This window comes from Tripterygium wilfordii, chromosome 19 (genome assembly GCF_013401445.1).
Source record: "Tripterygium wilfordii isolate XIE 37 chromosome 19, ASM1340144v1, whole genome shotgun sequence".
NCBI classification, from domain to species: Eukaryota; Viridiplantae; Streptophyta; class Magnoliopsida; order Celastrales; family Celastraceae; genus Tripterygium; species Tripterygium wilfordii.
In genome coordinates, this window is record NC_052250.1 from 3,403,910 (window position 1) to 3,418,846 (window position 14,937).

The 14,937-nt window shown below is 39.5% G+C and overlaps 1 protein-coding gene across 3 annotated transcripts; it reads left to right on the forward strand.

Moving 5' to 3' along the window:
* The first annotated feature begins 803 nt into the window (after positions 1–803).
* On the forward strand, positions 804–4,130 carry LOC119985066. Of its 3 annotated transcripts, none has more exons than XM_038829233.1 (3): positions 804–984; positions 2,280–2,603; positions 3,078–4,130. In XM_038829233.1, the coding sequence occupies exon 3, from the start codon at positions 3,098–3,100 to the stop codon at positions 3,692–3,694; it is 597 nt and encodes a 198-aa protein (XP_038685161.1). In that variant the 5' UTR covers positions 804–984; positions 2,280–2,603; positions 3,078–3,097; the 3' UTR covers positions 3,695–4,130. The 3 variants fall into 3 exon arrangements, with proteins under 3 accessions (XP_038685161.1, XP_038685162.1, XP_038685163.1); XM_038829234.1 differs by having other exon boundaries at positions 2,468–2,603; XM_038829235.1 differs by lacking the exon at positions 2,280–2,603.
* Positions 4,131–14,937: the final 10,807 nt, after the last annotated feature.

A 14,937-nucleotide genomic window follows, 5' to 3' on the forward strand; every position in this document is an offset into this window, starting at 1 on the left:
TAGCAAAAGACAAATCTTTTGAAAACTGAAACTCCTAATAAAAAAAGCAAAATCTACCAAATCTCCCAACTCCTTACCCATTCAGTTATATCACAATGATGATTTTATGAACAAAAGAGTCGTGAGAAGTATCTGGGATTGGTCATCCCTGATGTCTTTCTCGCATTAGCTTTTCGTCAGAGCGAATGAGTTTCAAACGAGAGGGAAAGGGAATAGGGAAGCGCAAACGTTGCAGAGTTTGAGGGTTTTTACCCTAGTTTTTTTTTTTTTTGACAGAGTTAAAATTATGAATTTATCTACGTCTCATCTCCGTTAGATCAACTGGAGGGTTGTGATTAAAAAGATTGTACGTCAATTTTAGAGAGTTAAAATTATGAGTTTATCTACGTCTCATCTCTGTTAGATCAAATGGAGGGTTGTGATTAAAAAAGATTATAGGTCAATTTTAGGGAAATAGATTGCAGGTGCCCATCTTGGGAAGGCCTTTTTTTTTGTAACCGCTGGGGAACCATCACAAGACTCGATCCTTTGGGCCAAGTCCTATACTGTAAACCCCAAGGGGAGAGTCCAACTACTCCTGCCAAACCTCTAGGCAAGTCACCTCAAGACCTAACATGCCACTAACCTACACCTGGCCGAACATTCACGACGCATTAATGAGAATGTTTCGACTCGAACTTGGAATGGACGGATATCCCGTTGGTCCTCAAACCACTGGACCAAACAAGGGGGTCTGGGAAGGCCCTTTGCGCTACGTGTATTATATATAATAATAATAAAAAAGTGTACGTAAGGGAAAGAAACGGAAATACTGGGAGGCGTCCTTCCGTCTGATCGCAGCGGCTTCAGTCTTACACGATGAACTCACAGATCACAGACGATGACAGTGACGAGGACGACGACGAAGGCCGCTTCTTTATGGGGATCTCCAAGAATCAGTTCAACAATCCACCAAAAATGTTCTATTTCTGAATCTTCATCCAGGTTTGATCAATGACATACTTTGAAGTCTATATTTTGATTTATTTTTTATGTGCAAATTTTAGACGGGGTAGGCATAAGAGGCTAGGGTTTTATTTCTGCTTTTATAATTTGTTGGCCCTTACGATGATTGTTTAATGCTTATGTGATTCTGGATGATTGATCTGGCTTTGTTAACTTGATTGATTTCTTTTTTTTGAAGTTTTCAAATGGTTGAACCCTAAAATTAAAGCAAAATGAGACAAGTCGGTGAAAGAACAGCTCGACAATCTAATGGAGTTTTTTTTGAATATCTTCTGTTGAGTTTTTCTGAACTATTATAATAACAAGTAGAAATAAAATGAACCAGAAGGATAAATAGAAAGCCGAATTCGAGAATTGCCACCCTTCAAAACAAGAAGAAATTACCGGCGGTGTTTTCTTTTTATAACCCTCACTAAAATAGCTTCAGCCTTTTCTATTATCTTCAGCCTTATCTTCTTCCAAAAATAAGTGCCGTTGCTTGACTCTCCAACCGGCGTTTTCACCGTCTATGGCATTCAATGTATGCTAACGACTATTAACGATCTTTTAAACTGGTTTAAGGAGCCGCCCTCCAAGTGTACATAACGTTGCGAACTTAGTCAAAACGTCACCGTCCCACAAACTTCCACAGTTGTATAATCCTGTTGCGCATGAGCAAGCATAAAAATGATTAACCCCTGGGAAATTGATTAAATACCTTTCTACAAAACAGAAACAGCCTTAAGTGTTTGGCAACAAATGATTAATTATGTTTTTCTAATTTAATGACTTCTATGTTTCCAAGTTTAGATGTGGCTGAAACACCAACATTAAAGATTTACTCTTGGATCATTGGAGTAGATTGCTTATAATTGCCATGTAGTCATCAATGTGTCTTTTGACAGACTGAGAATTATGTTCCAGATTTAGAGTGCAATAGATCATAACTGTGTGTACTTTTTTGTTACAGAAGGGGAAAGAAAATATAAGAAGCGCATAACGAAGATCAATAATTGATAATTTAATAGTTGAGTTATCTAAATTTTTAGAGGAAAATTTTTGTGAAATGTAAGAATATCTTTAAGAAAACTGTTTGTTTGAGTGGATTCTTTTTTTTTGAGTGGCTATGTGAAATTGGTTTTGGTGGTTTTGATTTAATTTTTCAAAGTTTTCAAATGGTTGAACTCTAGAAAAAGAGATTATGTGATTCATTGATGCAAGTGAGAATTATTTTATAGATACATAATTTGAGTGAAAGGATGGTATTTTGAGCGATCAGTGGATTCGTTTTCCAGCAACTAGATCACATCTGCGAGTACATTGTTATAGAAGGGGAAAGTTTTTGGGAAAGCGAGACTATATTGTTTTGGAGTGTAGCTGAAGTTCCTTTGTAATTGTCTCAAAAGCAATTGTTGACTTGCATGGATGAATCGCACAGACTCGATCAAAGTGGTAATTCACGTTCAGATTTTTCTGATCACAGGCGTGGCTATGTTCTTGTAATTGGGGCTACCAATAGGCCTGATGCTGTTGACTCGGCACTAAGGAGACCTGGACTGTTTGATCTTGAAATTGTTTTAGGTGTTCTTGATGGGAGTACGAGGGTTGAGATTCTTTTGGTACTTACTCAAAATCTTATTCAACAGTTCTATTTAAGCATTTTATTGGTTTGGATTAGATTTCTTATCCTTAATATGCAAACAATTACGAAGGAACTCAAATCATATTTAAAAAGTAATTGATACATATATTCTCTTATAATAGTGCATTAAACTAGACTGTTAGACTGTTTGGTATACAAACTATGTGCTTTCATTCTCTGTTCTCATTTCCAAGAAATTGTTTTCACTTTTACTTTGTTAGTCTGCAGAAAAAAGTATTTTGATAAGGTAAAGATAAGACCTTGTGATTTCTATCCTAGAAAACAGAGTCCCTATTTAGTAGAAAATAATTTAGAAAACAGAACATTTTGAACATTTCGACAGCATGGGTCAAAATTTTGAATTCTTGCAGGAGACCACATAAAAGATAACTTTTTTTATTTTTAAACCAGTGAGTGTTATACAGGATTATGATCACTTGTGATGTTGCAGGCAAGCACTACCCTTGGAATATGGCAGAAACTGATAACTCGATCGATGCTCGCATCTACGGCTTCATGGTTGATGAACAAAAGACGAGGTTTCGGTGCAACTACTGTGCAAAGGAAGTGAGTAGCTTCAACCATCTCCAGAGCCATTTAGGAGGAGTGAGAGAAGACTTAAAACCTTGCATGCAAGTTCCTGAAAACATCAGGAAACTGAGAGAAGTGATTCACTTGTTCCTGCTTCTGGTAGTGCAAGCAAAAGAAATGAAGCGACATCGTGGTCGCAAACGGAAGCTAGTAGATGCATTGGAAGATTCATTTACGAAACTGGAGTCGACTTTGATGTTGTTAATTCTCCTAGCTAGGAGAATTATCAATGCTACATTCAAAGAGGGTCAGGTGGAGTATGACATGCCAAATCTCCAAGAACTGAGAGGTTCAATGCTTGATGATGAGTTTGAAGATATGAAGGATCACTTCAACAACATAAAGGATCTTGGGCAGGATGTAACATACTTGTCGATGATTGGGTCAATGAGAAGTGTCAACACCTTGTTAATTTTCTGGTGGATTCTTGGGAGGGCACTGATATTTGGTCCTTGGTTGGCAATACTGTTGCCCTGAACTTATCGCTGGATCTAGTGATTGTGGCAGTTGGAGTAGGCAACGTAGTACAAGTCATTGCTAATTGGGCGACTTTTCGGACCAAGAGATTCAACCTGGATTATAATAGGAAGCACACATCTGTGTTTTGGGCCTCACACTGCATTGACCTCATGTTGGAAAGGATTTTGATGACAATAAGGCTACATGTTCATGGGACTGTCAAGAATCAGATCAGCAATTCACCAAAAGTTTATTTGTGGATATTTATTGATGTCACACAACCAGTAGTTCGAGATTTATTGTAATTCTTGGATTGAAAATATACTTGACCATAGATTACTTTGCATGGAGACTTTGCTCTGACATCCTTCCTATCAGGTAGGCGTGTTCACGGTCGGTTTCAATTTTTTTTTTTTACATGAATATAATGGACGAAACAGTAGGGTTTTTTCGATTCGGTTTGGCTTTTAGTGAAGAGATGTGTAACCTTTTAGTAAAAACAATTGATCAATCAGTTTGGTTTTGATTGATTTTAGGTTTTGACGGGTTTTTTGAAAAGTCCTACGAGGGATATAAGTTGTGGAGAAGGGGTGTTGCAATTGAGTCAATAAAGTGTGTCTTGTGTGACCAAGATGATGAGTCTACCTTACATGTGATGAAGGATTGCGAATGGGCAAAGCGAGTATGGTTTGCATCCTTCCCTTTGGTTCAGGTTCCATTACAATCCATCTCTTTCTCTATGCACCTGGTTGGCTAGGATGTTGAGCATTCTTGATAAAGATCAGGTACTTCTCTTTGTGATTATTGCTTGGAGCGTTTGGCATACTCACAATCAAGATTAACGTTGAAACTAGCTTCACAAAATGTGGATGAGTTTGCTGGTCTTGGTATGATTATTCGGAATCATCATGGTGAGGTAATGGTATCTGGAGCATCATCACGAGTAAGAGGTGTTGGTAATGCTCTGAATGCAGAATTAATGGCTATTAGATTTGCAATTAATTTGGCTATTAAGCTGGGTTTCGTTAGCTTCCTACTAGAAACAGATGTCTTGGCCGTGGTTAACGTTTTGCAGCGTAACAAGGAGGACTTTTCAGTATGTTGTCATGCAATTGAATATGTCAAAGCTTTAATGCGTAGCTTGCCTAGTTGCTCAGTGTCATGTGTAAGAAGAGAACACAATTCAGTGGTTCATAACATCGTAGCTTTGGGCAAAGATGGAGGCGAGTATAGAGTATGGATAGAAGAGTGGCTTGATTCAGTGCTTGGGATAGTACAAATAGAGCCTTGTGACTTTTAATGGTTGCTTTTGTCTTCTATCCATTACTTATATTTTCTATAAAAAAATAAATTTATTTTGATAACAAATAAACTCCACCTAATAGGAGAAGTGTTTAAATTCGCGGTGAGAAATAGGGTTCTGTTTGGTGGGACGGTTCTACTTGGGCAACTTACTCCCAAACAACCTTATTAAGCTAGCGGTATCGCTAGTAAAAAAAAGCTCCAGCCTCGAACTTACATGCTACTATTATCTAAAAAATTTATAAACACCTTAACAAATTTTTTTTTTCACGTTGAAAATAACAACAATTGCTCTACCAACTAAACGGAGTCCTTAGTAGAAGAAGTAAATGTTATTTTTGTTCACTCACAAATAAGTCTTGTTACAACTCAATCCCTCGTTTCAAACATTATAAACGGGTCACTGATTTTATTGATTCCTTCCACGGACAGTTTGATTGAGTTTCGATCCGTCAACGTGACCCAACACATTGACAAAATGAAAAAATATTAAAAAACTGGCACATTGTTTCTTGGGGTCTACATATTTCTTCGTTTCATGGATTTTTTTCTCATGTACCATCCGTACGAGTTTTATTTCCCAATGTAACATCCGGTTGTAAATATTACACAATCTATCATTTCGAGCCTGCATGATACCACAAAAGACATGATAATACCTCACATGTCATTCATGTGTGAGCTCTATTTTTTTTAGACCGATTCATTCTCACATCTCCACAAAAGATGACACATGCATTAATTACTAGAGGCAACAACGTGTTGTCTATTGTAGTCAATAAAGAGATTATATAAATAATTTATAAAGGCTTTCGCATGAGAAGGATTATATCATAGAAGTAATGCGTTTTTTGCATGGTACGACAAACATTCACTAATTCCATGAAGAGTTTGACTCCCCCTCTGTTGTAGCAAATGCCAATAGAAAAAGATGTATTCCCATCAAAACCAACAGCAATCAACAATTTCCCTTGGTATTTCTCATACAAGTGAGTACCATCTACACATATCACCGGTTGGTAATACCTTAAACTTTCAATTGTAGGATCGAATGCCCAACATACTCGTTTGAACATTGGTACATTTGGGCGGTTAGTTTGTTCACAATTGCAAACAATAACCATCCCCGTATTTGATCTTTGGAGTGCATCCATGAACTCTGGTAGAACCCTGTACGACTCATTGATGCAAACCAATATCAATTCTCACAATTGTACCAGCAAGCAAAAGGAAAAGACAGAATCACTCTCGATTTTATAGATTTATAGGAATCACTCCTTGAAAGAAAGAAACTTTGAATACAAAACATCGTAATCCAAATTTGAAACAACGCAAGACTTAAATAACAAAGAAACAGCAACAAAATAGCTACGTGGTTATTCCAATGGCTAGACTTCAACCACTAAGACCTCCACAATGGATGCGGTTGACTTGGCTTGAGCAGTTGTTAACCTTCCTCTCTTCGTGCTTGATCCTCGGCATCACGACAACACTCAAGATATTACGTGCAACTATTGGTGTTAAGAACATATCATCAATTGAAGTGGCAAGCCCATTGTGGCCCAGCCCATCATCAGTACTAACGAAACTCAGCATATGCTTCGCATCATTTCCTCCCCTCAACAAAAAATTCGACTTTGTCGAATATTGGTGACAGTAACTCTCAAGCAGACTGGGATTTAACTTAGCCAACTCGCCTGCATTCATCCAGGAATCCTCTGAGGATGGTTTGCCAGCGAAGTGCACCAGGAACTTATGGTATCCTCCCTTTCGTGTTGAAACAAACTGGTGATCGAGGATGCTATCAGCCTGTTCATTCAAGTCCAGCATAGGAGGAACATTGGTTGTGATCTCTGATTGTTCATCAAGACCTCAATCAATAGCCGCATTATATTTAATCAAATCCGCCACATTGAAAACCGGATGTAGACGCATTAAAGGTGGAAGAAGTAGGCGGTAGGCATTTGTTCCAATCTTCTCAATGACTTGAAATGGACCAATTCTCCTATCATGTAATTTATGAATACTACTTGGCGGATAACGTTCTGGTTGAAGGCGAACCAAGACCATATCCCCCACAGCAAATGTCTCCTCTCGACGATGTTGATTGGCTTTAGTATGGTAGAGATCATTTTGGAGAGAGATTCGACAGCGAACTTCTTGATGAATGCTCTAAAATGTATTAACCATATCAAGATCTACTACACTACAATGTGGTGGAGTGGGTAGCGGAATTAAATCTATGGGTGCCTTGGGTTGCTTTCCATACACAACTTCAAAAGGGCTCCTACCTGTAGTACGATTAACGAATGCATTGTAGGCAAATTCTGATTGGGGTTGTAACATGTCCCAGATTGTTGCATGGTCTTTTACTAGGCAACATAGCAAGTTGCCTAAACTTCGATTGGTTACCTCCGTGAGCCCATCCGTTTGAGGATGGAAGGCTGTGGAGTACTGCAGCTTGGCTCCTAATTTGGCCCATAAAGATCACCAAAAGTGTCCTATGAACCTGGGATCATGGTCTGATGTGAGAGAACGAGGTACACCATGTAGTCGGATAATTTCACGGAGGAATGGTGTAGCCACATGCGAAGCATCGTTTGTTTTATGGCAAGGAACAAAATGAGCCATTCTTGAAAACCTATCCACCACTACCAACATGTTGTCATGCTTCCTTGTAGTTCTGGGTAATCCAAGGACAAAATCCAACGTGAGCTCCTCCCACGGACCGTTAGGAATGGGCAGTGGTGTGTAAAGCCCAGTATTCCTATGAGTGCCCTTGCTGTATTGACACACCTGGCAATGATCGACTGCTTTATGTACATCACGTCGTAACTTTGCCCAATAGAATCGGCTGCTTACCAATTTCACCATTTTATCTCTCCCAAAATGGCCTCCCAAACCTCCCGCAGGGATTTCTTTGATCACTAAGTCTCTGAGAGACCCTCGCGGCAGACATAGATGAGTTCCCCTGAAAAGATAGCCATCAAAAAGTATATATGGACACTGAGAGCTTACTTCTTCGTTGGTTAACTGTTGCCATGCGTCATGGAACTCCTCGTCTTCTGCATATTGTTCTTTCATGCTTTCGAACCCAACCACACTAACCACAAGGTTGGACAGCACATGTGCTCGACGACTTAGGGCATCTGCCACTTTATTTCAATCCCCTTACGATGTCGAATCACAAAGCAGAATTGTTGTAACTTGGCTATCTATCTTACATGTCGGAAGTTGAGCTTCTATTGTGAATTAAGATGCCTTAGGGAATCATGGTCTATCAGAAGAATAATTCATTGTGAAGCAAATATGGCCTCCAATGTTTGACCATTTGGATGATAGCATATAGTTCCAAATCATAAGCAGAATATCTCTATCGTGTTTCATTCAGTTTCTCGCTATGGAATGCCACCGGTCGCCCTTCTTGACTCAGGACCCCACCGATGCCCACCTGAGCAGCGTCACAAGATAACTCAAATATTTTGTTAAAGTCGGGCAACCGTAAGATTGGAGCGGTAATGAGTGCTTTCTTTACTAATTGGAACGCTTCCTGTGCTTCCACAGTCCAAGTGAACCCTGGTGCCTTTAGACAATTTGTTATAGGAGCCACAAGAGTGTTGAATCCCTTGATGAATTGGTGGTAGAAAGATGCGAGGCCATGGAATTCGTGCACTTCGAATATATTGTGAGGAATAGGCCACTCGGAGATAGCTTGAATTTTGACATGATCCATACTCAGCCCACGGTCTGAAATAACATATCCAGGAAATGGACTTTTGATTGCAAAAAGGCACATTTAGATTTGTTCACGTAAAGCTTCTCCTCTCTTAGAATGTGAAACGCCTCTCTCGGGTGAATTAGATGATCATCAATCTGTTGATTGAAAACTAGAATATCGTCAAAGTAAACCCCAACAGCCTTACCGATTAGTTTTTGCAGTACATGGTTCATCAACCTCATGAATGTACTTGGTGCATTAGAGAGTCCAAATGGCATGACGCACTATTCGTATAGGCCATCACGTGTTTTAAACATTGTTTTCCGTTCATCACCTTCACGGATTCGAAATTGATGGTATCCACTCCGTAAGTCTATCTTGGAAAATAACACAACACTTCTCACTTGATCCAATAAATCATCAAGGCATGGAATTGGAAATCTATACTTCACCGTAATTTTGTTGATTGCCCTGCTGTCAACGCACATGCGCCACGTGCCATCTTTCTTGGGTGTGAGGAGTGCTAGTACTGAACAGGGACTCATATTCTCCCGGAGATAGCCTTTCTGTAGTAACTCATTGACTTGGAGCTCTTTGTGTTCTTTGGAGCTCATACGGTAATGAGGAAGGTTAGGTAGTGTGGCACCGGGCACCAAGTCAATAGCATGCTCGATTCCTCTGATTGGTGGCAACTCGGAGGGCAACTCATCAGGAAAAATAATATTGAATTCATGTAATAAGGCATGTATCTTTGATGTGAACTTTGTGCTAAAGTCCTTCTTTGCTTCACGTTTGAGTAACAACAAGATGACCTGGGACTCCTTACAAGTTGCATGAAACTATTGTGGAGGTAGAGTTATAGCCAACATAGGATTCCCCTGTAGTTGGACTTCAGTAGGCTTCATGGGGCGTAGAGTAATCTGGTGTCCACCAAATAAGAAAGAGTAAGTATTTACGCGGGGTTTGTGAACCACATCCCGATCATACAGCCACGGTCTACCCAATAAGAGATGGCACGCCTTCATGGGGATAACATCGCACCACACGAAGTCTCTATAGTTTCTGCCTAGTGAAAAAGACACTAAACACCTGTGTTTGACTGGAATGGTTGTATCATCAATCCATCCAACCATATAAGGTTTGGGGTGTTTTTCAATTGTCAACCCAGCGCGTTCTATCTTGTCCTCAGAAACAACATTCATACTGCTTCCCCCATCAATGATTACTTCCAACGATTTACCATCTCTCTCAAAATGAGTCCGAAAGATGCGAGTCCTCAACCAGTCCTCATCTGGCATTGCAACCGCTTGTCCTGTGAGGATATGTCGCACAACACACATGGGCAATTGAGATGGTTCCAACAATTCATCGGTAGGCTCCTCTGAGAACTCTATTTCGTCCCCTTCATAAATCAATGCGATCTTCCTCCCTTTGCCAGGACACACATATGCATAGTGACCCAACACACCACACTTGTAGCACTTAGGACCAGCTGAATCTTTGCCACGCTGAATCTGTGGGTTGTTACTTGTAATATTTGGTACATTCTCCACTCTTTGTGTCCCTTGTGTATGATTTTGTCCCCTTATAGGCCTATTCTCATAGTTGGTTGTCGTTGGAGTGAACTGCTTAGTACCACTGGATTTTAATCGGGCCTCAATTTTTAGTGCCAGTTGGTATGCCTCTCGCACATTCTCCAATTTGAATGTATCAAGTTCTTTGCTAATCTCTGCACGTAAGACCTTTTTGTATCTCGCAAGTGATTGCTGGGAATCCTCCACTATGCGAGATCGAACAATTATTTCATGAAATTTTGTATTAAACTCCCGCATGTCTTGTTCCCCTGTTCCAACGAAAGGAGCTCCCGGTAGATTAACTCCTTATAATTATGAGGGAGATACTCTTCTTTGATGACATCCTTCATGTCACGCCAGTCAGTAATGGATGGCAATAGGGCCTGGTACCGTTGTTCTTCGAGATTCTGCCACCAAACGTAAGCTTGCCCCTTAAACTTCATTTTGATGAATAGGACTTTCTGCTCGGCCGTCATTCCAACCCAGTCAAAAAAATTCTCTACCTTGATGTGCCAATCCATAACACCATGGAACTCTTGATCTCCATCAAATTCAGGAACATCAGCTTTGACGTGCTTCATCACCTGCTTAGCCTGATCAAACTGGCCGTGTGGTCTGAGCCTATTTAATCCAGTTTCAAATTATGGTTGAAAAGATCGAACCTAGTCCCCAGAGTATCCAGGAATGTTGTTGTGGCCTCTGATAGGTATGATAATACCTATTGTTTTTCGTAGAAATCTCCCCCTTTTAAGCTTTTTTTTTGATAAATAATGAGTGTATTTATGTGTTGATTTATATTTTGATAGGTTGATTGCGGTTTGGATGAAAAGCGACGGAAAAGGGGCTGAATTGAAGAAAATGTCCACCGACCTTCTTGTGTTCAAATAGTCATAACTTTCTGTCACGTTATTGGAATCGAGCGAAATAAAAGACATTGGAAACTAGACATCTCAAGCTTTCCATAGCCTCTAAAATCATGCAAATAAGAGATCATATGGAGAAGTTATGGTCAATTTAAGATTCCTAGGGTAGAGCTGGAGATTTTGGTGAAGCAGTGTGCCTAGGCGTGCGCCTAGGCGCACTATTTGTGCACGCCCAGAATCATTTTTTTCCACCCAGTCCAGCGAGCATTGACGTGAAGATAACTTAAAGTATGTACCACGCCTAGGATTGCACCTAGGCGCGTGCCTAGGCGTGCGCCTAGGCTTGGTACGCCTAGGCGTGAATTCAACACGCCTAGGCGCACAAAACAGCTTTTGGGAAAGTTTTAATTCACGATTTTCCCTAGCCACACACAACTTTTGGACTTCGAACATATTTGCTGGAGAGCGAAAATAGAGGGGGAAAGTGATTCTTGGAGCTAGGAGGAGAGATTCTTCAGCTCAACTTGGATCTACTCAAACTCATTGGGTTTATTCATACTTTTCTCATCTATCTTCTTGTGTTTTTCTCTCTTTATGTGTAACTAAACCACTTTTTCCAAGGCTAGGATGAAGCCTTGGGTTTGATGACTTTGTGTATGACTTGATGTATATATATATGAGTTGATTTGGGTATAAATCTTGTGTTTCTATGTTTGATTGCAATTTCTTCACGCTTGTTGTGTTTGGCCAACACTTTAGGTTTTTGGATGAAATTGTTTGCAGAATTTGCTTAGACGATAATATGTCAAGTACATTATGCTTCTTGAAACTCTTGATTATGAATTTGTCTCCCTTTAATTAGGTGACAATTTATATGAATCGTAATCTCCATGGAACTTCATGAATTCCTTTGCATGTTTAGACCAATAAGATGGCTAGAATGTATTTAGGAATATCCAACCTAGACCAATAAGATGGCTAGTAATCAATTTTAGGGAGATTTGGCTTAAGTGCGCTAAAGCCGTCTTAGGTACGGATTCGTTATGCTCGAATTAGCAAATATGTGTGTGAATTTGTCTGCTTGCCAGTCATTTCCCAAGGGGGATTCCGAAGCCTTGGTGTTCATCTCATATTCATTAACTCATCTCATTTATATTAGTTGCATTAGTGATAGTTTGCATTAGCGTAATTTGCATCCTTATTCCAAGAAAATACCAAAAATACTTTATTGTTTGCTTGTCATTAGTTTAATTACTGAACCAAACAAACTTGAGTTGATCTTTACTTTGTTTGCATTGTCCATACATACATACAAGTATACAATTGGATTAGACATAACTCCGTCCATGTGGACTCGACTCTTGCTTATCATTGTGCTATAGTAGTACACTTGCTAGTAAGGTTAATTTAAGAACCAACAAGTTTATGGTGCACCACGCCTAGGCACACTTCTTCACCAAAATCTCCAGCTCTGTCCTAGGAATCTTAAAATGGCCATAAATTCTCCATATGATCTCTGATTTGCATGATTTGAGAGGCTACGGAAAGCTTGAGATGTCTATTTTCTAATGCGTTTTATTTCGCTCGATTCCAATAACGTGACAGAAAGTTATGACTATTTGAACACATGAAGGTCGGAGGACATTTTCTTCAATTTAGCCCATTTTCCGTCGCTTTTCATCCAAACCGCAATCAACTTATCAAAATACAAATCAACACATAAATACACTCATTATTTATCAAAAAGAAGCTTAAGAGGGGGAGATTTCTACCAAAAACAATAGGTATTATAATACCTATCAGCCTCTTTATGATGGTGTGTGGCCCTCACTTGCATGTTCAAACTCCAAATAATCTTCCTCCACTTGAATGGCTTTCCCTGTGTTTTTTGGATTCACTAGTGAGGTGGTTTTGGACTTCTCGTGGGACTGCTTCAGCTGGTTCATTTGTTCTGTGATTTGTTGGATTTGTTGGGTTAGTTTAGGGAGCTGTTGCAACGCCTGAGAGATTGCTGGCAACTGTTGTGCCAAGGTGACCATAAGTTCACTTTGTTGTGTTGGATTGGTAGGATCGAATTCCATCATGGTGTATTCTTTCCCCGTACGTGTTGGCATGACGTAATGCTTCGATACCAAGTTGATGCAAACCAATATCAATTCTCATAATTGTACCAACAAGCAAAAGGAAAAGACAAGAAAAGCTTGAGAATCAATCTCAATTTTATAGATTTATAGGAATCACTCCTTGAAAGAAAGAAACTTTGAATACAAAACATCATAATCCAAATTTGAAACAACACAAGACTTAAATAACAAAGAAATAGCAACAAAATAGCTACGTGGTTATTCCAATGGCTAGACTTCAACCACTAAGACCTCCACAATGGATGCAGTTGACTTGGCTTGAGCAGTTGTTAACCTTCCTCTCTTCGTGCTTGATCCTCAGCATCACGACAGCACTCAAGATATTACGTGCAACTGTTGGTGTTAAGAACATATCATCAATTGAAGTGTCAAGCCCATTGTGGCCCAGCCCATCATCAGTACTAATGAAACTCAGCCCATGCTTCGCATCACTCATCCCAATCACCAAACAACTGAGCAATGGCCATCTGTTTTGCAAGCCACGCTTTCTTGTAAGAAATTATGAAGTTGAACCGTGCCTTAATGACAACAATAATAGCACCGATGGTAATAGACATATCCTTTTTCACAATGTCTTTGATATAATCTGTAACGAAACCAGAATCAAGTTGAGTGTGGTCCTAATTTATAATAGGATTCGAACAAGTATGAACAGGTTGTATTCTCGCAATCCTAAAGAAATCATGCCCATCGGGCATCGATGCAATCAGTTTCCAGTTGCAGCCACCTCCTTTTTTGCACTTCAATATAAGACGACTAGGATCAGAGTGTGTTACTTTGTATTGCGCATGTGCTTCAATGTGGTACATCTTCATAGCATAAATCAGTTCTGCCTTTGTTGCAAATTGTGCTCCGACATACAAGTTTTCATTTGTATTTTGGAGTTGAACTTCTTGTTACATCCACTGACTATCCACAACTTGGTTGGCCCAGCTAACATTTATAAATTTTGGAGCTAGAGGCTCCATATAGTGAGTAGACGTCCCGACACCCATATTACCATGATGTTGAAGTATGCAGAAGGCCCTGCGTCCATATTGCTCTGAAACTATGAGAATGTCGAAGGCCCTACGCCCATATTGCCATGAAACTAAGACTACTGGTCAATCTCGTATTGATGCTCAGCATGAGCATCATCATCATTCTCCAAGATCTCGTCCTCTTCTTCAGAATCATCGGATCGAAGATCATTGTGGCTGAATGTATCAGTGCTGAGAGCACATATATCCTCTTGTGATATCAAATTTGGAATTACATTTAAGTTCACTGTGTTAGCCCTAGGATCCATATTCCCTTCAAAGCACAAGTAATAATCTAATCAGATGCATAAAGAACAATTATATATATATATATATACTCTAAACAATATTTATATATATAAATATTACATATATATAGATTACCTTTGCAGTAGTGTGTCGTCGATAGCAGCAAGTGGAGACTGAAGAAAGGTGAGAGGTGTGAGGTGGTGTGAGGGAAACATCCAACTGGTGGCAGGATTTAAGGGCAGCAGAACACATCAATTATTGGTGAGAGGTGTCTACTCCATGAAGTGATGTGTGATTGCATGTGTAAGGTGACCCATTGAGCATTATCATCTTTGTCTCCTTTTCTCAAACTTTATCATTTCTTAATGCATGTAAAAAAAAAAATAAGGTTG